This window comes from Lineus longissimus, chromosome 5, assembly GCF_910592395.1.
Source record: "Lineus longissimus chromosome 5, tnLinLong1.2, whole genome shotgun sequence".
NCBI lineage: Eukaryota > Metazoa > Nemertea > Pilidiophora > Heteronemertea > Lineidae > Lineus > Lineus longissimus.
The window spans coordinates 3491224-3515501 of record NC_088312.1 but is presented as its reverse complement, the minus strand read 5'-3'; the positions used below and the strand labels follow the sequence as shown (position 1 = coordinate 3515501).

General features: G+C 39.9%; 3 protein-coding genes across 4 annotated transcripts; 1 reads left to right on the top strand and 2 right to left on the bottom strand.

The window, feature by feature from the left end:
* Positions 1–1118: 1118 nt before the first annotated feature.
* LOC135487714 (dnaJ homolog subfamily C member 8-like) lies at positions 1119–4861 on the bottom strand. The gene is made up of 8 exons (XM_064771777.1): positions 4757–4861; positions 4204–4305; positions 3832–3955; positions 3592–3686; positions 3261–3332; positions 2900–2991; positions 2693–2768; positions 1119–2403 (listed from the first exon to the last, which is right to left on the bottom strand). The coding sequence occupies exons 1-8, from the start codon at positions 4859–4861 to the stop codon at positions 2287–2289; spliced, it is 783 nt and encodes a 260-aa protein (XP_064627847.1). The 3' UTR covers positions 1119–2286.
* Positions 4862–12427: 7566 nt separating this feature from the next.
* On the top strand, positions 12428–17690 carry LOC135488501 (arginyl-tRNA--protein transferase 1-like). 2 transcript variants are annotated; one of them, XM_064773135.1, is made up of 10 exons: positions 12428–12546; positions 13099–13162; positions 13431–13548; positions 13895–14027; positions 14786–14895; positions 15223–15309; positions 15933–16094; positions 16394–16575; positions 16714–16931; positions 17043–17690. In XM_064773135.1, the coding sequence occupies exons 1-10, from the start codon at positions 12438–12440 to the stop codon at positions 17219–17221; spliced, it is 1362 nt and encodes a 453-aa protein (XP_064629205.1). In that variant the 5' UTR covers positions 12428–12437; the 3' UTR covers positions 17222–17690. The 2 variants fall into 2 exon arrangements, with proteins under 2 accessions (XP_064629205.1, XP_064629204.1); XM_064773134.1 differs by lacking the exon at positions 15933–16094 and adding an exon at positions 15695–15859.
* A 1170-nt stretch (positions 17691–18860) lies between these two features.
* LOC135487977 (pyridoxal kinase-like) lies at positions 18861–23904 on the bottom strand. Its single transcript, XM_064772303.1, has 10 exons — positions 23718–23904; positions 23076–23130; positions 22613–22717; positions 22182–22265; positions 21802–21836; positions 21560–21645; positions 21156–21304; positions 20775–20896; positions 20446–20512; positions 18861–20090 (listed from the first exon to the last, which is right to left on the bottom strand). Exons 1-10 carry the CDS (start codon positions 23805–23807, stop codon positions 19972–19974), a joined length of 912 nt encoding a protein of 303 aa, XP_064628373.1. The 5' UTR covers positions 23808–23904; the 3' UTR covers positions 18861–19971.
* Between the last annotated feature and the right edge of the window lie 374 nt (positions 23905–24278).

Here is a 24278-nt window from a genome sequence, read left to right as displayed (position 1 = left end):
GAAACCTATCCAAGAGCAGACAGCAAGCAAGGAGAAGGCAGTAGAAAACGATGCGCCTACGTCGAGTCAAGCAGGAACCAGCCAAGAAAAGAGTGGCGCCTCCACGATGCCGCAAGAGAAGACTAATGAAACATTTCAAAGCGCTGTGCGCAGCGCACTGGTTGAGCTTGAAGCAAATGAAGTTGTCATGGCTAACAGTATCAGTGAAAATGAAACACACGAAAACCCCGATTTGGTTTATGAGTGTTTACAGCCCATAACCTCCTGGGAAGGGAAGGAGAGTCTCTTTTCACCACCACATGTAACTTAGATGTGACCTCTCCATTTCGTAATTTCTATCAGTTGGGATTGTGCTGAAAATTGACATTGAGAACTATACAAAGGACAAAAACGTGTCAATGTTCCACGACCATTCGCTGAGATCGCGAAATAATTATCTCGTTAATTTAACTCCGTCTCATCTCCATTCTCTATAACAGCTTTAATCAGGAAGGGAGTTCGTCAAGCAATTTCATTTCCATACGGCCAAAACATTGTTTGGTCACTTCGGTGAAATCCTAAAACGAGATGCAGACGTCAGAACCGGTGTGACAGCGACCTTAGAAGGAGATAAAAGACACTCCTCGTATCTACCGTCTGATCGTAATCAAAGGACTTTGGTCTCTCCAGGCATAGACCTTAATTTCATTCACGGGATTGCACCACTGGCCAATAGGGTTACCGGTGTAACATCTGTGGTTGTTCCCCATGTGTCAGTGTTTCCAAACAATAGGCAGCTAGAGAGACCACGACTTTTCAATAGGGGGGATGCACAGGAAAACTTGTCAATCTATTTTTGAGCGTTCCCAAACAATGAGGGGAAACACACAAAAACAGAAACACTCAAAAACATTACACCGGTATTCTCCAGGAGGACTGCATTTATTTGCGCACCGGTCCTCGTTGTGTGGTGCTGCCATCTAGTATGTAGCGGAGGACCTAAACGTCCAAGTGAAGAGACCATCGTTGTATTCTAAAGTGAAACATGATCAGGGCAACCAGTCACATTCAGGAGGGTTGCAAGGCCAGTTTAAAAAATATAATTTCAAAATGATGGCACAACACAAGTTCAAAGAATATCCCATTCGAAGTTTATTAGCTGATTCGCAAGAGCTGCCAGTTACACAAAACAAAGTTTTTAAAATCTTCGGTCATTTTTTAGTGGCTCGACATATTTCATGACCCTGAAGTGATCTTATCCTGGCATTCTGGTTGTGACTTTGTCCTCAAAAGACTGATTTAGGATAAATGGAAATTATACACAAACACCATGGAATCTACCTAATTACACCACAGTCATAGGTTCATCTATTTACTGGTACAGAAATTCTTCGGAAGTGCTTAACAGTATGTCAATAACAGCAAACGTTTCCTCTATTACACTGTTACAGTATTTTTCTCATGAATGTCACACGAAATCATGGGTTCAGCAAAAACCACAAATGCACATAAACGATTTAGATTAGTCTCTAATCTAACACACACTTTTTCAGAAATCCTGAAAACTCGACGAAAGTATACAATATGTACATGTATTATGAAAATATTTGGATGGTCAACTTCTCAGACCACACTTTAGTCTAATGCACACAATCCCACTGTTTCACACAATTATGTGCTTCATGCACTCATGGAAACCTGATCGTACAACCACAATCATATGCATTCAAAGTTTATTTGGCCAAAGTTGTACCGTACAGTCACGTCAGATATCTTCCAATGTCCACCATCCCAGGAAAAAACACCACTTTGGCTGTCAAATTTACCTCACTGACACATGTTGACCAGATGTCGTCAGCACTTCAATGGCAATAGCCAAGTGTGGCCTCTCCAGGACCCGATTGTTGGACCTGAACCTAGCTCTTGACACGTAAACACAGCAGCTTCACATTTTTTATGATCTGTCCTATAGCACATGAATTTAACAACTAACAGCTTCCTAGGCTTGGCAAGGAAGAGGCCAATGCAGGAAGCCACTGAAATGCTCATCATGGAACCGAAATGCATGTGGAACAGAAGCTATGATTCGTAACTCAGTCATATCTGAATTCAGTCGTTTCAGAATGTGTTACAACACAAAAATATCTACCCAGAATACTTAAACTCTCGGCCGGACATCTCTGCTCTCTGCAGTACTTTTACAAAAAGACATCAACAGGACTGAGATCATATCAAGTCTCTTCTTGTGTAACCATATATTCCGAATCAGAACACATTGTCTCAAAAACCTATTACTTGTCCTTGACATTATCTCTTTTCTGCTTGAATTTTTGGTGGTTTGAATCCTCCTTTCATGACCTTCGTGCTCCCCTTTCTCTTCTTTGCCCAATTTCTCCAGCTGTCCACACGACCGTCTCGGCTCGCCTGAAAGTGAAATAGCAGTGTGAATGGAGGACACAGACCTATGTAAGGCAAAACACCCGAGTATCAACAAGGCAAAGTACCTCAGCAAGGGGCCATGAATACCCTCAACTGTGCCTTAGGTCATACTGAGACATTGTCACAACCAATATGATAGCAAAGGACAGGGGGGCATGAATATCTTCAACTCTGCCTCAGGTCATATTGAGACAATGCCACAACCAACTAATACCATAGCAATGGGGCATCAAAATCTCAACTGTGTCTCAACACATGGGATGGGAAATCTTACCTCATAATTTTTCTGCCACTCGGCATCCTTTTTCTTTTTTTCCTCAGCTTCAGCCTCATCTTCAGCTTTACGTTTCCTTAAACAGAAAACGAGACTCTATTAAGGTTTTTGGTCTAGGGGTAGGCTCTCTGAACAGAACTCTACTTTTCACCCCAAATCTGCATAATTATGTTAATGTTGCCCCTTATAGATGTTTTTCAGGCCTACCTCTCGTGCATGTCCTTTGCCTCTCGCTCCTGTCTCATTCTTTCTAAATCAGCAAATAGCTTGGCTGTCTGCACATAAACAGCATGTTTGTACTGAAAATATGAAAATAAGATGTTGATGCTGTAGCTGACAAGATGCTATTTTGTGACAAATTATGAGGAAAATGACAAGCCCAGTACATAATGCAACAAAAGAAAATAAGGACAACTTCAGAGAATTATCTAGGTCCAGTGCTGATACCACACTAAATTGAGGAACCCGCCCAGGATTGGATTAGCTTGAGGAAGCTTATGGCCATCTTCTGGTGTGTTTTGCCAGTTCTTTTAGTTTTATGAGTTGAACAAATGAGGCATTCACTCACCTTTGCAGGGTCATCTTCAGGCACTTCTTGAGGCTTTCCCTCTTTCTTTAGCTGCTTTCGTTTTAACTTAGTCTGAAGAAAAACAAAAGATAAAACTCACAACAAGGTCAAGAGTATTGACTTGCCTTCTTACTTCCTCATATCCATTTCAACACTGCTGCATTCTTAACAGCTTTAGAGTTAGGAGGGCGAGCTTACTGTATTTCTATCGGTTGAGAAAATGCAGTTTAACATGAGTTGTTGTTTTTTTTAAAGTTTATTCCAGATTTTTTTTAACTAAAAGTGTTTAGTCTTTTTAGTTGATGAAACAGAGACGTCATCCTTCACTTACATTTTCCTCAACCCTGACCACAGCCTCATCAATGATTTCTTTACATCTTTTCAATCCTTCTTCATTCTCCAATGTTTTGTAGGCCTTGTTCACAGCTGCAACAAAGAAAAACTGGTTAAAGGGGTTATCTGGACATGGTATTTCTTGGCAAACTAAAAAAATCAGTTGTATATGTTCCTAGGTCAAAAATTTTCAAATGTTTCAGGATCATGATAATCAGTAGTAAAGAAGATTTCTCACCTTCAAAGGCTTTCTGCGCTCTTTCCTGATCATCTTGGTTTTTGTCAGGATGGACCAGGATTGAAAGCTGCCTGTATCTCTTTTTGGCATCGTTTGGCCCGATGTCTGGATCTAAGTGAAGAACCTGAAATACAATACAAAACATGATTATCAACAAATTCCATCACCACAAATTGAATATCATTGGAATAACTACAAACAAGTTTACAACGTGGGTTTTGATGTGCGGGGGGGGGGGCGGGTGGCAGGAATGAAAAGCAGCTGTTCTTTAAGGATGGCCTTACGTGATTTTTGCAATAGATGCAGACTCTCGTCATGAGGAAATGTTCTCTCTGAAGGCTGTATGCAAAGTGCCACGTCTTCATTTCTTACCTCAAATGGATTAAGATTGAAATATGTGGCCCCAGGTCTGGTAAGTCTATCAATTTGTTGCTTGGACGTCAGGACAGAATCTTGTTGCTCAATTTGTTTCACCTGAAATTTAGAATAAGGAATAAATCTAATTCCAAGAACTTATCGCCATCCAACCATGGCCGACAGCATGATTAATGCCATTGATGGTCGAACTCAAACGCCAGCTCAGCAGGTTGCCTGTGCCACTCTGCCTCTCGCCCTCCGTTGGTCTCTGGACCTGCCCCTGGTCCAGGGCCAGGCCTGTGCCCAATGATCACTAAAGGAAAACCTGAAGAAATATTGCATACATGCATGCTGTGTATGTTGTGTAGCCTACAAGACGAATGATTAAGGTGATATGAAGCTGGAGTCAGTGAAGAACATGAGAAAGTGACTGCTGAAGATACTAGAGATAGGAAGGAGCATGCAAAACTGAAAACAAACATGGTTAAATTTTTTCAGAAATGTTCAAATAATTCGACAAATTGAAATCAGATAACCACAAAATTTGGAGGGCAGTTAGATGAAATACCTCTGAGTAGAATGTGTTAAATGCGTCTTCAGATTTTCCCGTTTCTTTTGTATCAGGATCAACTTTTCCTTCACAACTTTTACTTGTGGAGCCAGTGTCAGCCATTTTGAAACAAGTGCCCCTTTCGGCATTCGAAGGAACGAGGGTGGAATTGGGGTAGGTGTAAACTGTGGACGAAAGTGTGGACGAAAGTGTGGACAGCGGCCCTCTAAGTTTGGTGGGCTGGTATTTCTTTGTCTTCCAATATATTTAAAAGAAATTGCAGTATGTTAATGCATTATAATCTTTTCATTGGGTCAGCGAAAGAAAAAAAGAAAAAAAATTATTTTGCTGGGTGATTTTGATCAATGAGTGGACGGGCTTTTTAGCCCCTTTTTTGAAGGTTTTCGAAGTTGCCTTTGATTTTGTGGACGGGGAAATGCGAGGTCTAGTGTCCAAATGTTGACTAATTATCAAAGAATTTGTTGAAACTGTGATATTTTTAACAAGTCCAAATAATATCTTTCACAAAAAACTACTTTTATTTGAATGACAATGACAATATCATTCAGTTGTAGGCAAAAATAGTTTGCCCTCTCTCAGACCAACTTTCGTTGATCCAAGATGGCGGCACCACTAGAATCGAATGTACGTAATAAAGGCACTGGAAAAAAAGGCAATGGAAAAAATGGCACCCAAAAAAATGTATGGGAAATCTCTGAGAAATCTCTACTACATAGATAAAAAATAAAAATAAAAATGTCTCTGTGCATTTCTATGTGTAGTTTTTTCTACATCAACAGAATACTGGGTGGTCCAAAAAAACGGAACAGCCTATTTTCAGTAGCCTCCGACCAGAAAAACTAGCTTGGATAGGCAGGGAATCCTTATAAAAAATAATACAAAGATCATCCGATTTGGTCCAGTAGTTTAATCAAGTTAGATTCAGGGTTCCCTCACCAATAACCTATTTCTACAAGATACAATAGTTTCACAAGAGTGCCTATTGACATCTAGCAAAACATTCTTGATGAGTCTCATTGCAGTTTTATTGGTGAGAAAGACTTGGAAGCACATTACACATAGCACATTACACATATAGAAATGCACGGGTGGGGGGCACCCCAAATGAATTTTCAACATAGGGATTTCCTGGTGCCTTTTTTCCAGTGCCTTTTTACCTGGTGCCTTTTTTACCCAGTGCGTTTTTTTCCTAGTGCCTTTTTTACCTAGTGCCTTTTTTTGCCTTTTTTTCCTAGTGCCTTTTTTCCGTACCTTTTTTTCAAGTGCCTTTTTTCTAGTGCCTTTATTACCGTCTACCCAAGAATCGACTCGAATCTTAATTCAAATCTGCCATTGCCGACATCATTGGCGCCAAAAACTATTTCTTTTGACCCTGTTGACCTCGCTTCTAAAATTTTTGTTTTTAAACCATTCAAACATTTAAATCAACTGCAAACATTTTCAATAAAATCACCGAGCTATATATATACGATATATTAAGAAATATCTATAGTAATATTGTGTTATACGGTTACCTTGGAACTATTTGCACCCAATTACTCTTCCGCCAGCGTGACTAGCCACAATCATGGCGCGAACCCTAAGGCCTGTCTTCATATTGCCGAATATCTCACGTCAAACATGAAAGCCCTGATAGCCCAGCGGTTAGAGCGCTGCGCTTTAGGTTGGTTGGTCACGGGTTCGAACCCCGGCGAATGTATTTTTTTCGTTTTTTTAAAAGGTCTTCTTTCCATTTTTCATCCATGAACGTTTATCAGGCCCGAATTCGAATTAGAATCAAACCCTGGCGAATCTTATATCGTTTTTTTTAAAAGCTTTCTTTCTACTTACATCCATGAACGTTTATCAGGCGCGTATCCAAGGGGGTGCACCAGAGGCACGCCCCCTAATTGACATAGAATCTTCGAAATTGACCATGAAAGTTTGGAACACACCTGTAGTGCAGCAATTTTGATGAGAAATGCAGTGCACGCTCCCTTTTCTTCCAGTTCCTGGATCCGCTAGCACTCTTAGACCATCATCATTATTATCATTATCAATATTATCATGAAGAAAACCCCTTCACCCGCGAACTTTTCAAGCTGAAGTACACACTGATTCCAGGTTTTCGAGCACTCCAGGGAATGGTTTGACTATCAGTCGGCGAAGCTTTCTAAATGCAATTGCCCTGTGCATCCGCACTTTCGGCTTCCAAAAGAATCGACTCGAATCTTAATTCAAATCTGCCATTGCCGACATCATTGGCGCCAAAAACTATTTCTTTTGACCCTGTTGACCTCGCTTCTAAAAATTTTCTTTTTAAACCATTCAAACATTTAAATCAACTGCAAACATTTTCAATAAAATCACCGAGCTATATATATACGATATATTAAGAAATATCTATAGTAATATTGTGTTATACGGTTACCTTGGAACTATTTGCACCCAATTACTCTTCCGCCAGCGTGACCTAGCCACAATCATGGCGCGTACCCTAAGGTCTGTCTTCAGATTGCCGAATATCTCACTTCAAACTTGAACGCCCTGATAGCTCAGCGGTTAGAGCGCTGCGCTTTAGATTGGGTGGTCACGGGTTCGAACCCCGGTGAATGTATTTTTTCGTTTTTTTAAAAGGTCTTCTTTCCATTTTCATCCATGAACGTTTATCAGGCCCGGATTCGAATTAGATTCAAACCCTGGCGAATCTTATATGTTTTTTTTTCAAAGCTTTCTTTCTACTTTCATCCATGAACGTTTATCAGGCGCGTATCCAAGGGGGTGCACTAGAGGCACGCCCCCTAATTGACATAGAATCTTTGAAATTGACCATGAAAGTTTGGAACACACCTGTAGTGCAGCAATTTTGATGAGAAATGCAGTGCACGCTCCCTTTTCTTCCAGTTCCTGGATCCGCTAGCACTCTTAGACCATCATCATTATTATCATTATCAATATTATCATGAAGAAAACCCCTTCACCCTCGAACTTTTCAAGCTGAAGTACACACTGATTCCAGGTTTTCGAGCACTCCAGGGAATGGTTTGACTATCAGTCGGCGAAGCTTTCTGAATGCAATTGCCCTGTGCATCCGCACTTTCGGCTTCCAAAAGAATCGACTCGAATCTTAATTCAAATCTGCCATTGCCGACATCATTGGCGCCAAAAACTATTTCTTTTGACCCTGTTGACCTCGCTTCTAAAAAAATTGTTTTTAAACCATTCAAACATTTAAATCAACTGCAAACATTTTCAATAAAATCACCGAGCTATATATATACGATATATTAAGAAATATCTATAGTAATATTGTGTTATACGGTTACCTTGGAACTATTTGCACCCAATTACTCTTCCGCCAGCGTGACCTAGCCACAATCATGGCGCGTACCCTAAGGCCTGTCTTCAGATTGCCGAATATCTCACGTCAAACATGAACGCCCTGATAGCTCAGCGGTTAGAGCGCTGCGCTCTAGATTGGGTGGTCACGGGTTCGAACCCCGGCGAATGTATTTTTTCGTTTTTTTAAAAGGTCTTCTTTCCATTTTTCATCCATGAAAGTTTATCAGGCCCGGATTCGAATTAGATTCAAACCCTGGCGAATCTTATATCGTTTTTTTAAAAAGCTTTCTTTCTACTTTCATCCATGAACGTTTATCAGGCGCGTATCCAAGGGGGTGCACCAGAGGCACGCCCCCTAATTGACATAGAATCTTTGAAATTGACCATGAAAGTTTGGAACACACCTGTAGTGCAGCAATTTTGATGAGAAATGCAGTGCACGCTCCCTTTTCTTCCAGTTCCTGGATCCACTAGCGCTCTTAGACCATCATCATTATTATCATTATCATATTATCATGAAGAAAACCCCTTCACCCTCGAACTTTTCAAGCTGAAGTACACACTGATTCCAGGTTTTCGAGCACTCCAGGGAATGGTTTGACTATCAGTCGGCGAAGCTTTCTAAATGCAATTGCCCTGTGCATCCGCACTTTCGGCTTGCAAAAGTATCGACTCGAATCTTAATTCAAATCTGCCATTGCCGACATCATTGGCGCCAAAAACTATTTCTTTTGACCCTGTTGACCTCGCTTCTAAAAATTTTCTTTTTAAACCATTCAAACATTTAAATCAACTGCAAACATTTTCAATAAAATCACCGAGCTATATATATACGATATATTAAAAAATATCTATAGTAATATTGTGTTATACGGTTACCTTGGAACTATTTGCACCCAATTACTCTTCCGCCAGCGTGACCTAGCCACAATCATGGCGCGTACCCTAAGGTCTGTCTTCAGATTGCCGAATATCTCACTTCAAACTTGAACGCCCTGATAGCTCAGCGGTTAGAGCGCTGCGCTTTAGATTGGGTGGTCACGGGTTCGAACCCCGGTGAATGTATTTTTTCGTTTTTTTAAAAGGTCTTCTTTCCATTTTCATCCATGAACGTCTATCAGGCCCGGATTCGAATTAGATTCAAACCCTGGCGAATCTTATATCGATTTTTTTAAAAGCTTTCTTTCTACTTTCATCCATGAACGTTTATCAGGCGCGTATTCAAGGGGGTGCACCAGAGGCACGCCCCCTAATTGACATAGAATCTTTGAAATTGACCATGAAAGTTTGGAACACACCTGTAGTGCAGCAATTTTGATGAGAAATGCAGTGCACGCTCCCTTTTCTTCCAGTTCCTGGATCCGCTAGCGCTCTTAGACCATCATCATTATTATCATTATCAATATTATCATGAAGAAAACCCCTTCACCCGCGAACTTTTCAAGCTGAAGTACACACTGATTCCAGGTTTTCGAGCACTCCAGGGATTGGTTTGACTATCAGTCGGCGAAGCTTTCTAAATGCAATTGCCCTGTGCATCCGCACTTCAGCTTCCAAAAGAATCGACTCGAATCTTAATTCAAATCTGCCATTGCCGACATCATTGGCGCCAAAAACTATTTCTTTTGACCCTGTTGACCTCGCTTCTAAAAAAATTGTTTTTAAACCATTCAAACATTTAAATCAACTGCAAACATTTTCAATAAAATCACCGAGCTATATATATACGATATATTAAGAAATATCTATAGTAATATTGTGTTATACGGTTACCTTGGAACTATTTGCACCCAATTACTCTTCCGCCAGCGTGACCTAGCCACAATCATGGCGCGTACCCTAAGGCCTGTCTTCAGATTGCCGAATATCTCATGTCAAACATGAACGCCCTGATAGCTCAGCGGTTAGAGCGCTGCGCTTTAGATTGGGTGGTCACGGGTTCGAACCCCGGCGAATGTATTTTTTCGTTTTTTTAAAAGGTCTTCTTTCCATTTTCATCCATGAACGTTTATCAGGCCCGGATTCGAATTAGATTCAAGCCCTGGCGAATCTTATATCGTTTTTTTTAAAAAGCTTTCTTTCTACTTTCATCCATGAACGTTTATCTGGCGCGTATCCAAGGGGGTGCACCAGAGGCACGGCCCCTAATTGATATAGAATCTTTGAAATTGACCATGAAAGTTTGGAACACACCTGTAGTGCAGCAATTTTGATGAGAAATGCAGTGCACGCTCCCTTTTCTTCCAGTTCCTGGATCCGCTAGCGCTCTTAGACCATCATCATTATTATCATTATCAATATTATCATGAAGAAAACCCCTTCACCCGCGAACTTTTCAAGCTGAAGTACACACTGATTCCAGGTTTTCGAGCACTCCAGGGAATGGTTTGACTATCAGTCGGCGAAGCTTTCTAAATGCAATTGCCCTGTGCATCCGCACTTTCGGCTTCCAAAAGAATCGACTCGAATCTTAATTCAAATCATTGATGAAAGTAGATTTGCCAGGGTTTGAATCTAATTCGAATCCGGGCCTGATAAACGTTCATGGATGAAAAATGGAAAGAAGACCTTTTAAAAAAACGAAAAACACATTCGCCGGGGTTCGAACCCGTGACCACCCAATCTAAAGCGCAGCGCTCTAACCGCTGAGCTATCAGGGCTTTCATGTTTGACGTGAGATATTTGGCAATCTGAAGACAGGCCTTAGGGTACGCGCCATGATTGTGGCTAGGTCACGCTGGCGGAAGAGTCATTGGGTGCAAATAGTTCCAAGGTAACCGTATAACACAATATTACTATATATATTTCTTAATATATCGTATATATATAGCTCGGTGATTTTATTGAAAATGTTTGCAGTTGATTTAAATGTTTGAATGGTTTAAAAACAAAATTTTTAGAAGCGAGGTCAACAGGGTCAAAAGAAATAGTTTTTGGCGCCAATGATGTCGGCAATGGCAGATTTGAATTAAGATTCGAGTCGATTCTGGGGTAGACGGTAATAAAGGCACTAGAAAAAAAGGCACTGGAAAAAAAGGTACGGAAAAAAGGCACTAGGAAAAAAAGGCACTGGAAAAAAAGGCACTAGGTAAAAAAGGCACTAGGAAAAAAGGCACTGGGTAAAAAAGGCACTAGGTAAAAAAGGCACTGGAAAAAAAGGCACCAGGAAATCCCTAGGTTAAAAATTCATTGGGGTGCCCCCCCTCGTGCATTTCTATATGTGTAATGTGCTATGTGTAATGTCCTTCCAAGTCTTTCTCACCAATAAAACTGCAATGAGACTCATCAAGAATGTTTTGCTAGATGTCAATAGCCACTCTTGTGAAACTATTGTATCTTGTAGAAATAGGTTATTGGTGAGGGAACCCTGAATCTAACTTGATTAAACTAGTGGACCAAATCGGATGATCTTTGTATTATTTTTTATAAGGATTCCCTGCCTATCCAAGCTAGTTTTTCTGGTCGGAGGTATTGAAAATAGGCTGTTCCGTTTTTTTGGACCACCCAGTATTCTGTTGATGTAGAAAAACTACACATAGAAATGCACAGAGAAATTTTTATTTTTATTTTTTATCTATGTAGTAGAGATTTCTCAGAGATTTCCCATACATTTTTTTGGGTGCCATTTTTTCCATTGCCTTTTTTACCTAGTGCCTTTTTTCCGTACCTTTTTTTCCAGTGCCTTTTTTTCCAGTGCCTTTATTACGTACATTCGATTCTAGTGGTGCCGCCATCTTGGATCAACAAAAGTTGGTCTGAGAGAGGGCAAACTATTTTTGCCTACAACTGAATGATATTGTCATTGTCATTCAAATAAAAGTAGTTTTTGTGAAAGAATATTATTTGGACTTGTTAGAAATATCACAGTTTCAACAAATTCTTTGATATTAGTCCACATTTGGACACTAGACCTTGCATTTCCCCGTCCACAAAATCAAAGGCTACTTCGAAAACCTTCAAAAAAGGGGCTAAAAAGCCCGTCCACTCATTGATCAAAATCACCCATCAAAATTAATTTTTTCTTTTTTTCTTTCGCTGACCCATTAAAAAGGTTATAATGCATTAACATACTGCAATTTCTTTTAAATATATTTAAAGACAAAGAAATGCCAGCCCACCAAACTTAGAGGGCCGCTGTCCACACTTTCGTCTACACTTTCGTCCACACTTTCGTCCACAGTTTACACCTACCCGTGGAATTGTTAGTTTCAGTAGCGTGTTCGATTACTAGCGCCGCGCTTGCGCGAGTAAGAGCCTTCTGGGCTTTCGAAGGCGCCAGAGCGTTTGGGCTCGACTCATACTGGGCATGCGCTTTAAGGCCCGAGATCCGGTGCTTACCGAATCGAACGTACTCAAGATGGCGGGTGCTGCCAGGGGAGAACCGTGCTCAATCGTCGAATATTTGGGTGGAAATGAGGGTCACAGATGTGGCTACTGTGGAAAATCGAACACCAACTTGTCGCTAGGTAAATATGCCATCTATCTGAGTTCAGTTGAACGGTTTTTACATTGTGTCAATTATCTTCTATTCACTCGAGTCTTCCTCATATTAGTTTTTTTTTCCAAAGATAGGTGGCAGCAGAAAAAGTGACTGTCAAAATCACAGCAATTATTTCAAACCTCACACTTACATTTACAGATGACTTTATGCACAATGGTATACAGGGAATGAGGGCTATGTCTGACGTCTATCTAATCTATATGCGACTTAGTATGAGGCCAAGGCAAGCGAAACGTGTTGTTTTATGCCAATGGGCAATGGCCCAATGGTCTGAATGGACATACGTCATAATGCCGTGGTACGGTTTGCACATAACTGACCAATCAGCTAACAGAGCCAGCAAATGATATAAATCATGCATAATCATATGCACAACGTCATTTGCTGGCACTGTTGATGTTACCTGATTGGTCAATTATGCGCAAACCGTACCCTTGGCGATGGCAGCATGCGGCACATTTGGGACCGAAGTTCTTCATTGTCGTATCATAGGTAACTTTTAGTTTTAATATTTTAGGTTTTTGGGCCCATTCTCTTACCGTCCAAGATTACCAAGACCTCATTGACAGGGGATGGAGAAGGTTAGTTATGCACCATCTCCAAATATTAGTGATGCCAAAATATAAGTACATGTAGCTATATAAGTAGCTATTGACTGAGAATCACATATTTTGCAACATGTTCAGAGACAATGATTAATTTTATAAGGTAAACCTGTAGCCTAAGACAACCTTCATGAAAAGATGATGTCATATACACCGAGATAAGTAGGATTTTTTTCAGTTTTATCGCCAAATATATTCCAAGAGGGAATTACTTCACTTGGTCATGTGCCTTTTTTTTCTTCAGGAGTGGTAAATACTGCTACAAGCCAACCATGAACAAGACATGTTGTCCTCAATACACAATCAGACAAGACCCATTGAACTTCAAGATCAGTAGCAGTCAGAAAAAAGCCCTCAAAATGGTAAGAAGTACATGTAGATCAAGCAGATACTTCAGTGGAAATTGGCATGACTTGATATTATTTCTATACTGATAAGTTAATTCAGGATTCATGCACGTTGGGAGACCAGTTCACTGGGCTCATACATGTCATCATAAGGAGGTCGTCAGTTCAACTTTCAAAAGGATCTCGCTTGTTTGTCTTTGTGTCCTTGAGTAAGACCCTCTGGCCTAAATTGTTTTGTCCTTTGAATGGGAGGTAAATCTGAGGCCCCTTGTACCTTGTCGATTTCATGAAGCAGTCTTAGATCAGTGACACCAGAGTATTTTCTATATTACAACTAGAAAATTCTACTCCTTATATTTAGGTGAATAGGTATATCAATGATGATAAGAAACATGGTGAAGGAGTGGCAACGTCATCAACAGGAGGGTCAGAACAAGCATCAAACTCAAAACCTCGGTCGCAATCACAAGATAAGGAGAAAGTGGCAAAGCCCAGTAAGTAAAATCTGATTGGCTGACTTCTATTTTGTGTAAACAGGAAGATTACTTTTCCATTTTTTCATTAAGATATAATTGAAAGGCAAGTGTTGGATGAGGAAAGTGTGTCTCTTTAGTCCAGTACCTATGATCAATAGGTGCAGTGTTAAAAACCTGCAGTTCAAAAATAATTAGTCTCCGCCACGGCACGTAGTGGCCGTGAGAGGAGACTCTTGGGTTAGCTAGGAAACTTTCTCGGCAAAATCAACCTCGGCCTAGGGCGCCGATGTGCCTATGCGTGTGTACACGTTGTAGTGCTTGTGGGTGGATTTCAATTGTCGCAATTTTGTCAAGATTTGACACGAAGTTTCGAGAAAACCGCACATTGATAAAATATTCTGCTCTTACGTACGGCGAGTTCATTTATTATTCCAAGTCCACGTCGGCAGTACGTCGTTATTCGAGCACTTTGAGCACGGAATACATTGTAGTTTCGTAGATTGTTTTTGCGGCAATGAGCACTCGGAACGTTACTCGCACGTCTTGGTTCCCTCGGCTGTTCCTAGAGGGCAGGAATAGCACGCCTCCTAGGAACAGCCGAGGGAACCAAGACGATGTTCGCACTGACTGCACATGCGCATTCAGAACGCCGTGGCGGAGACTTCAGAGTATGCCTGCAGACTCAACTGACAATTCTAGTTGTATTAGTGATAGATTCTAGAGCTGAATTGTGAAATATTTATTTGCAAATTCATTAGATGCATAATTTTTTACAGATGCTGGCCCAGATCCCACTAAACCTCCGTGCAAGAAAGCAAAAGTACTTCGAATGGAAAAGAAAGCGCAGAAGCTTGCACAAAAAGGAGTGGAAATTTCTGAAGCCAAGGTACATCCGTTCCCTAGGCCTACTTCTGAGAAATCTTTTGATAGAATAACAAAGAAAAAAATTGTCAAAAGATTTTAATTTGTTTGGACTCCTTGGTCATTCAGGGTCATGAAACATGTCCTCTGCCTATACTTATGCAAACTTTGTAAAAGCTGCTTAACCCAGCAACAACACTTTTAATCTATGCCTGGCCATTTAGGTGTTTGAGATAGACCCAGATCAGTTTAAAGTTTGTACGATATAAAAACTGTGACGATTATAAAAATAGAAAAAAGACTTAATTTTTAATCATACTCCTCTGAATTTTATTTGCAAACTGTTTTTCAGGTGAAAGTGACAAAGCCAGATAATCGGCCAAAAAGTATCGAAGATTTCCTCCAAGAAGTAAGAGATGACCCAAGTCACAAGTTAGAGGTAAGAAAAATCCTGGTCTTGCTTTCAAAATTACCGGTAATCAAAAATTAAAAAAATTAACATCAACTGATGTTGTGGTCATCTTACGGAATACTACATGTAGGTCTGTAGTGTGTTGAAGGCTGTATAAAACCTTCAGTTTCAATGGCCAATAATTTCTATATACATTACTTAAAACTTCCTCTAGCCAAATGCATTTTCTGTTTACCGCTCAGTTATCTTTATTTTCATATAAACTAGTTTCCCGTAACTAAACTACATGTAAACTAAAGGCTTTAGTTGGAAGGTCTTTTGGTTATAGCGGTTATGTGCTCCGTGATTTGCTGGGATCACATGTGCTGAATATCAGGCATTTACAATGACGTTTGAGATATTTTTATTTCAGGTACGATTAGTAAGGTCCAGTCCACGGAGTGACGAGTTCAATCGAACATTTACCAGATCTTATGCCATTTACAGAAAATATCAAATGATAATACACAAAGATCCACCTCATAAACCCTCGGAGAGGCAGTTTGAACGATTTCTCGTCGATTCACCTTTATTACAGGTATTTTATTCAAGAAAAACTTGTTGTCCGATCATTCTGCAAATTTTGAAATATCTCTGCTCTACTTCTGCAGATTAAACTTGTCCGCTCCAGCATGAAAAACAGAGAGTTCCTAACCACCATGAATGAATCGTACAACGTTTATAAACGCTATCAAATGACCATTCACAAAGATTCAGATAGTGACTGTGACAAACGCGGCTACATAAATTTCTTGGTGGACTCGCCACTGGAGGTATGCCAGCCTTATCCAGTGTTTTATCTGCACAAGTAGCAGCACTGATTAACAACGATTATATTTTGTGACCTTAAGTCCAATTGTCTCCATTTTTCATGGTCTGCTCACATGTAAGTAGTCCCAACTAGCACAGTCGCTGCCTTTAGAATCTATGCCATATTATCTATCCATTATTATATCAATAATCACAGAAAACTGACACAAATCAATGCAAATTAATCTATGAATGGTTGTCGCTGTCGGTTTGGGGAAAACGTGTGAGGAAAGTCCTGAACCTCTTACACTTTATCTTTCAGTCACTCGACAAGCCTGGTGGCCCCTCGCATGGCTATGGTTCCTTTCACCAACAGTACTGGCTGGATGGGACTCTCATCATGGTCGGAGTAATAGACATTCTTGCTAACTCTGTCTCATCTGTTTACCTTTACTACAATCCTGATTTTGGATTCTTATCTCCCGGAACGTATTCAGCTCTAAGGTATGTGGAATTCTCGGCCTTCTGGAAAAATAAGTTCTTTTTTCAGTATTGTTCTAGTAAATTTGAGACATCGTTTTGTCTGTAATGATAACAGTTGCCTAACTCCAGTTCAAAATTTGTTTTTTTTACTATTTCCAGAGAGATTGAATTCACCAGATCACTTCACAAGATAGATCCACAGATCACACACTACTATATGGGTTTCTACATCCATTCCTGTCCGAAGATGCGCTACAAGGGCCAGTATGAGCCATCGTTTCTCCTCTGTCCCGAGGTCTACTCCTGGCACCCCATACCTGAATGTCGACCCAAACTAGACGCCAGCACTTATAGCAGATTCGCTGAGCAAGGAAAAGGTAAAGATATGAGATATATTTTGAGTGTCTGTTGTCAATCGTGAAAAGCAGCCAAGTTATGATACTTTGCCGAACAAAATCAATTCAAATGTGTTTGTTTCTCTGTTTCAGTTGACGAGAATGCCATCACCGATGATCTAAGCGAAGTGTCAATCCTGTTTGAGAGACAACAAATGACGTACGACATCTATTTGGCTGTCTCTATCAACCCGGATACCGACCAAGTGAAGGAGTACGCAAAACTTGTTGGGAAGAAATGTGCAGAGAGGATGCTTCTGTATAGAAAATAATTTGGATGAGTGCAATGTTGATATCATTATCCAAGACACTTCTACTTGTACTTAGGATTCGAGATCCATCATTGGTAGATTTTTTGGGGAGGTCAATCGGGCAAGCTGCTGAGTAGAGCTGGCTGTCCTTCACAAATCAGTAGACCTCCTATGTATTTTTCAAGAAAAAGGTGAAATACTTTATACTTGAAGCAAGTAGTGCACAACATTTCATCTGAAAAGATGCCAGGTATGTTTTCACCAAGTAATTGTTATTTGTCGAAGAGTGTGGTGACACACATTGGCTATTCTTGCCAAGGAAACTCATTTGACTAGCGATAAAAAATTGTAGCATATGTTCAAACATCTATGTATCATTAGAAAGAGATCTTGTAAATGTATACTGGTATGTATGTATCTTAGTTTATTTATTTAAAGGAATCTGTGATAAGTAAAGTTGTAAATAAACTCATTTTATATGCTTAAATTATTTCTCTGATTTCTTATTATCAACTCTGAATGGAGACATTCACCAGGGAGAAAGAAATTAACAAGTTTAGTGACATATTTGAAGATATCAATACCGTTAACCAAACAGGTTGGCGCACAATGCAGCGATGGCATGGTGTGGAATTGAAACCATGCTTTTTACTGAAAATATTTGTCTTCAATTGGGCACTGTCGGAATTGTCTTCAGTGGAGTACATGTAAATAGTCCACAGAGACGATGTGTGCAATGAGACCAGTCATAGTCCAGGGTTAACTTTCCCTCTTGAGAACTGCCAAGGGCACTGAGCATGGCGACAAATTTGGTCTGTTTGTTCAAAACAAGTTATGCCAATGGTTAAGTCCATCAAAGTTCAGTTGAGTTCAACCATGCCCAGGGTTGCAATATTCAGTGCAAATGTCCATGGGGACAACTTCGACCATGACACATCTCCGGAAGGATCGTCGAAGACCACTTCCTGGAGCCAAGACAGGAAACTTACTACCTGATTTGGTGTCATTGGACACATATCAATGGGGACAACTTCGGCCATGGCACATCTCGGGAAGGATCGTCGAAGACCACTTCCTGGAGCCAAGACAAAAACCTTACTACCCGATTGGTGTCATGGGACACATATCGATGGGGACAACTTCGGCCATGGCACATCTCGGGAAGGATCGTCGAAGACCAACTCCAGGAGACAAGACAGGAAACTTACCATCTGATTTGGTGTTATGGGATACATATCTCCAGTCTCTTAAATGTACATATGTATATGATTACTTCTAGCTGTTGACCCAATCTAGAGCCTGTAAATGTGGATCATCCATGGTCTTCCTCTACCTTCTCCTGTTAAGCTTCTGCCTCCAGTTGCCTCTTTTAGAGGTACACCAGCCGCTACACCACAAACAAGGCCCCACACTCTGAACAACGTTAAGTTTATGTATGTACAGAGTTAGTATGGATGTACAGGGGAGACACACCTAGTCAGCAGTTTCGGGTAGGGAACATATTCACAAACTTTGTCTCTGGGACTTCCAAACTCACAAACATGACCATTTGAATTTAGTTCCATCACTGGTTGCGTGCCCGGGCGCCACTGTACAATTAACTTGCAATAGTGTTCCTCAAATGGTCTTGGCACAAACTAATGATTGAAACATAAAGTAATCCATTCATCTCATATATTTTATTTATCTATCATTATAAAATAGTCATGATTTGGTATTTACCATACATGTAGATCTTTTATTACATTTTTATTGTATAGAAAATATACTACAAATTATTATACTTGAATATACACTGTATCAACGTGAATAGAAGCTTGTTGAAAAGGCACCTGTACAAAAGGCCTAATTACATGCAATACAATGTAGGCATATGCGTAACAGACACACCTTGACTGAATTAAACGCTTAAGTTGACACATTATATTGCGAATGTATACCAAGTACAACTGTAACCTCCACAGTAAACTAAACTAAAATTTGTTCACCCCAAATAAAAACATGGAAAATTACCCCTTACCCAAATTCTACTCCTTTCTCTTAATGATAATCCTAATTGCTAAAATACCTCACATAACAAAAGAGTGGCATAGGAGTAGCTCCTATGTATCATTTCATGCCGTGCTCTCCCAACCCACAACATGCATCACAAGACCACAACCTTTCATTTATGTACAATACATGGTCGATGTGACATGATAACAATTTGACGATGCAAAATTTACATGCAGAAATCTACATACACATACAGAAATAAATTAAATTGCACGTCGTCCTGAGTTAACTGAACAACATGATTGCAGAATCTTCCCATAAATAATCTGTGTATCTTTGACAATTGAAAAATCCCTATTGTATGCTAGCCAATAATCACATGATTAAGACACAAATCACGTCCATCACTGGAATGAATGAATTAATACTGCTATAGAGGATCTATTAGTACAGTTTTGCTGGCACTTGTTCCCAGTAACATAAACCATGACATTTTCACGAGGCTAAAATGTCTTCGGAATTTTATCACAAAATCACATTGATAATAAATGGTGCAAATCATTAGCCTCACCATTTTATAATAAATTCACCCTGTAGGAAGACCATAGGCAGGAGTCGTTTCGGCCAGATTAAACTTTGTTAAGTGACCTATAGGTGTCTCTAATAAGCACAATTTCAATCATACAAGGACTTTAGCTAAGTCAGACATGGCCTAGCTCCCTTTCTGCACACAGAAGACACTTTATTTTCATGGTTTACACAAGGTAAAAGCCAAGCTATGACTCAAGCACTTGAGCTGAACACGTTATCACAGGTTCCTCTATGTCTTTCTTACATTGCACCATCTTTAACTCTAGTTCCTTCACAGTTGGTTTATTCCCTTCACCAGCTTGACCTAAAAGAGAAATGGGAAGAAATATTAGCTGATCAATGATATGGACTTAACCAGTGAGAAAAGGAGAGACAAATAAGGTTTTCTAATCAATTCTGGTGACCAGCAGTCCAGAGGGAAAGATCAGACAGCTACAAAGTTCCAGTCAATGTTTAGATAACAGGTCATGGAAAGAGAACATTATCCATCAGAATGATGTCAACCTGAACTTTACTGGGTCAAGGGTTGGTGTCATCTCGGGGCTAAGGTGTCATAGCTTGTTATCAGACCATAGTGGGCATATAAGTATACCATCACAGCCTTCCCTACTCGTGACCTTGGGAAATGCACTTTCTTTTGATGGACCAAACTGACTTACGCTGTGCAGCTTCCAGTGTCTTCCTGAGTACTGTCTGCATACAGGAGACAGTCTTTTCACAGGCAATCTGAAGAGAAGAAAATAAGACTCAATCAAAGAGATGACAAAATGACTCATATCAATGCGGCAAAAACGGAAAAACAGAGGTCAAGACCAACTACATAGTATCAGAGCACCTTCAAATCAAATTGGAACCAATGAACTACTTAAATATAAGGTACTGGTGTATCATGTGCAGTACAATTATTAGTTTATAACCTGATGCCAACCAAGTTGGAAGCACTCACGGTAGTAATTTCAGATTTTGAAAGATTGTCTATGAGGTGTACCTTGAGGTCATTGTTGTGATGGTGCATCCAGGCAAGAAGTAATGCTGCAAATAAATCTCCTGTTCCAGTATAGCTAGCTGGAAGTTTGGGAATTTCTATTCGTAAGGCAGTCTTTTTTCCATCTGAAATCAAAAAAGCATGAGACAGTGACCTAGAAAACTGCCGCGTGATGTATCATTCAATGCAAACCCTGTTGCGGGATGGGAAAGAAAAGATTTATGGTGGAGGCCAGGGCGTCCTTTGCTTAGAAAAGAAACCTGTATGGTTCTCACCCTCTGGCTTGAAGAAGGGAACACTCCTACAGGATACAGGATGGAGTTAGCTCAAAATGGAGGCAAGTTGTACCACACTTGTCGACTCCGCCTAAAATGCAAGCCCTACCTATTTTTGAGCTTCCTAATCCAAGCAGTTTGTCATCAGTTCCTAAATCAGTGCTACTTATCATGACCGTTTTCACTCCTTTACTGTGAAAGAAATCCATTGCTTTCCATGCATCAGCCTCTGTCTTTATATCAATCCCAGTTAATAGTCTACAAAAGAAATAAAATTTAATGATTCATTTTAGTAAGCTATTAATATTTCTACTTCAGACTTACATCAGATCAACTGCCTCTTTTAACTGCTATAATCCTTTACCCCTCCCTAGCGGATGATTCATTAATGCTACAATGTAAATGAAGAATTCTAGTTCTGATTCAGGCTGGTTACTGCCATCATTGCAGTCAAGAGTTCAAATGTTTAATGGTGATTAATTGCTCTGACTACTCATTCTAAACAACACTCACTCTGCTTCATACTGGTTTGGTGTGATGATATCTGCAAGTGGAATCACGTGATCGCGGTATACAGGCAAGAGGTCAGCAGGCACATACTGGAAGAAGAGACATTAGTTACCGGTACATCAAGAATATGTCTTGTTCACATGGATATTCATAAAGCATTACCGAAAGGCCAATGCCATTCGTTAGAAATTTGTAATTGAGGATTTGAAAATGTCCATTAGCATGAAGAAAACACTGCTCCTTACCAATTTCCCATTGTCACCCATGACTGGATCACAAACTGAAATTGAATAGAATTAAAAGACTGAAATGAATTTCAATTGATTTACATTATTCATACCAAATAAAACTATCTTACTCAAAACATTTTGGCACACAAATTTGCATACAGCCGATTTCTTGTCTTCTATTCTATCACAGCTCTCAAGCACCACCTGACTACACGTTAACAAGCTCTACCAATTAATTGACTCGAGACTAATGCCATATTCCAAATGGTTACTAGGACTTCAATCTTTATTGCATTTCCGACGACACAGTAATTGAAAACAGAAAGAACACTCAGCCTCTTGGGCTCTGGACACTTCTGACAGAACTAATTACTGGGTCCTCGAGTGCTACTCACCGTAGACTAGATTTGGATTCACCTTCTTGAGATCTGTTATAACTTCACAAACTTTATGTAAGAAGGACTTTGCAAAGACGTAACCTAAAAGTAGAAAGGGTGTACTCTTTAATTTGCCAATATTGGTAGCCTTTCACAGAAGACCTTGGCCAAGCTTTTTGATATAAAATAATTTGTCAAACTCTGTTATAGGAATTTGACATCTTTAGTCAAGAGCAAATCAGCCATGTTTTATACAACTGGGGTGAAAAAGGACACCAGGTGACTCAAAATAGGTTAAAATCATCTGTATTCATACAGACCAAATTTCTTCCCATGCTTCATTATTCAAGTTCAGTTCACATAAAGGCACTACAAAACATACTTTCTTCCACTGAAACAGTTATTTGGGGAGGTTTTTACTGCATCAGCTATTCAAGTAGTTTAGTTACCTGTGAGCAAGTGGGTGTAATGATTAATGTTGTTTTCTTTTAAACCCTCATAAAGCTCGGTCAGGTCACTATCTTTCAGCACTTGCCCTTTGAAACACTTGTAACCTAAAACAGCAAAAAACAAATTCATCATTATGTAGCACCCATTGGGAACATAAAGAAACTTCTGTTTTAGAAGTTAGTTAAGGAAATCCGTGCAGTTACAATCTATTTCAGGCAGCAAGTAACAGACTTGTGGACCTCTTTTGGAAGATCTGCACACCAAACTAAATAACATTTTTGCAGCATGAGCAGTATCAGAACCTTCATGACTGTGACACACATGGGTCATATTGATCTGCATTATTCCTTTGCAAGTTTTAAGCATAAGTTTAGGAGGAAATTCATCTGCACTGACATGACTATTAAGTGACAGAACCACTAGCTCACGCTGTACTAAAACAGCATAAATTCATAGTCTCACCTGTATGGTTTGAAAATTGCACAGAATTGATTGTATCAACTTCAAACCCCAGGACCTGGAAAAGAAGATCTACATTAGTTTTGACATATGGCAATAACAAAAAGTTCACAAACTGCCATATGGATTGATGCTCACAAACGACCTCATTAGTAAATAGTAGTTTTTAATTCATAGTAGTAGTACATAGGCCTATATATATATATAAACCATTTGGAGATTGCTATCAATGGCATGGGATGTCTTGCAAACACTCCCACTTTTGAGTGTCCTGTCCCATATTTGTTTGAGACTCAGTCAGTAATTTAGTGTTGCGAACTTGTGTTGACTGTGTTGTCTTTTCTTCTCTAATCTCTCTCTCTCTGGGAGTGTCACTGTCAGTGTCAGTAGACAGTACACTGTACAGCGTATCTGCGGTTTGCGCTCACTATCCATGATCAACGCAAGTGCCTCAGCCATGTCACAATTGTCAGCTGTTTGGATTTTGCAATTGCATAATGATTGACAAGCTACAGAACATAAAAAGGGTTAAGCCTTAACCTAACTCAGTCAAGGACAGGTCAAGGCAAGCAATGAAGCATGGCAGCAAGCATGCATTGATCATGCAACTTGCAAGGGAGCCAAAAAGTTACAACACAAACTCACTTGCAAGGGGAATGTTGCGCTTTTATTGCCAACATAGCCGGATACTACGTGGCTCTGGATCGAAAGAACTCTACAATTAGCAGCAGACATCTTCAAAAGTGACTACAAAAGTCGAAATTAGAGAGAAATCAGATTTTTTCAGACAATTTTCTGGGAATGCCCTAGAGCACCTTGTCTACCTCCGATATACTTGCGCGCCCTCTATATTAAAAATATAATTCGCCTCAGCATGCATAATTATCAGTTTTACCACTACGTTTTCTCTTTTATATTAAACTTCAAAAATTTTAATTTGACTAACACTTCCATTTATAGGATTTAACACTGTGTTCTCAATGTTGGCCAGTATGTGTATTCATGCGCGAGAGACAAGTTGGGTTAATATAAATTCCTTACCTCTTGCAGACGACAAAAACGGCATCCCGTGTTAAAGGAAATTCTATCCCCTTGACTTGAGGTAAATCCCCACCCGACTTAGTCTACTCGGTCAAAGATATCGGAGCGAAAGTGAAAAACGAGGATATTTCTGTTTTCCACTTCAACGGGCCTGTGTATTTTACC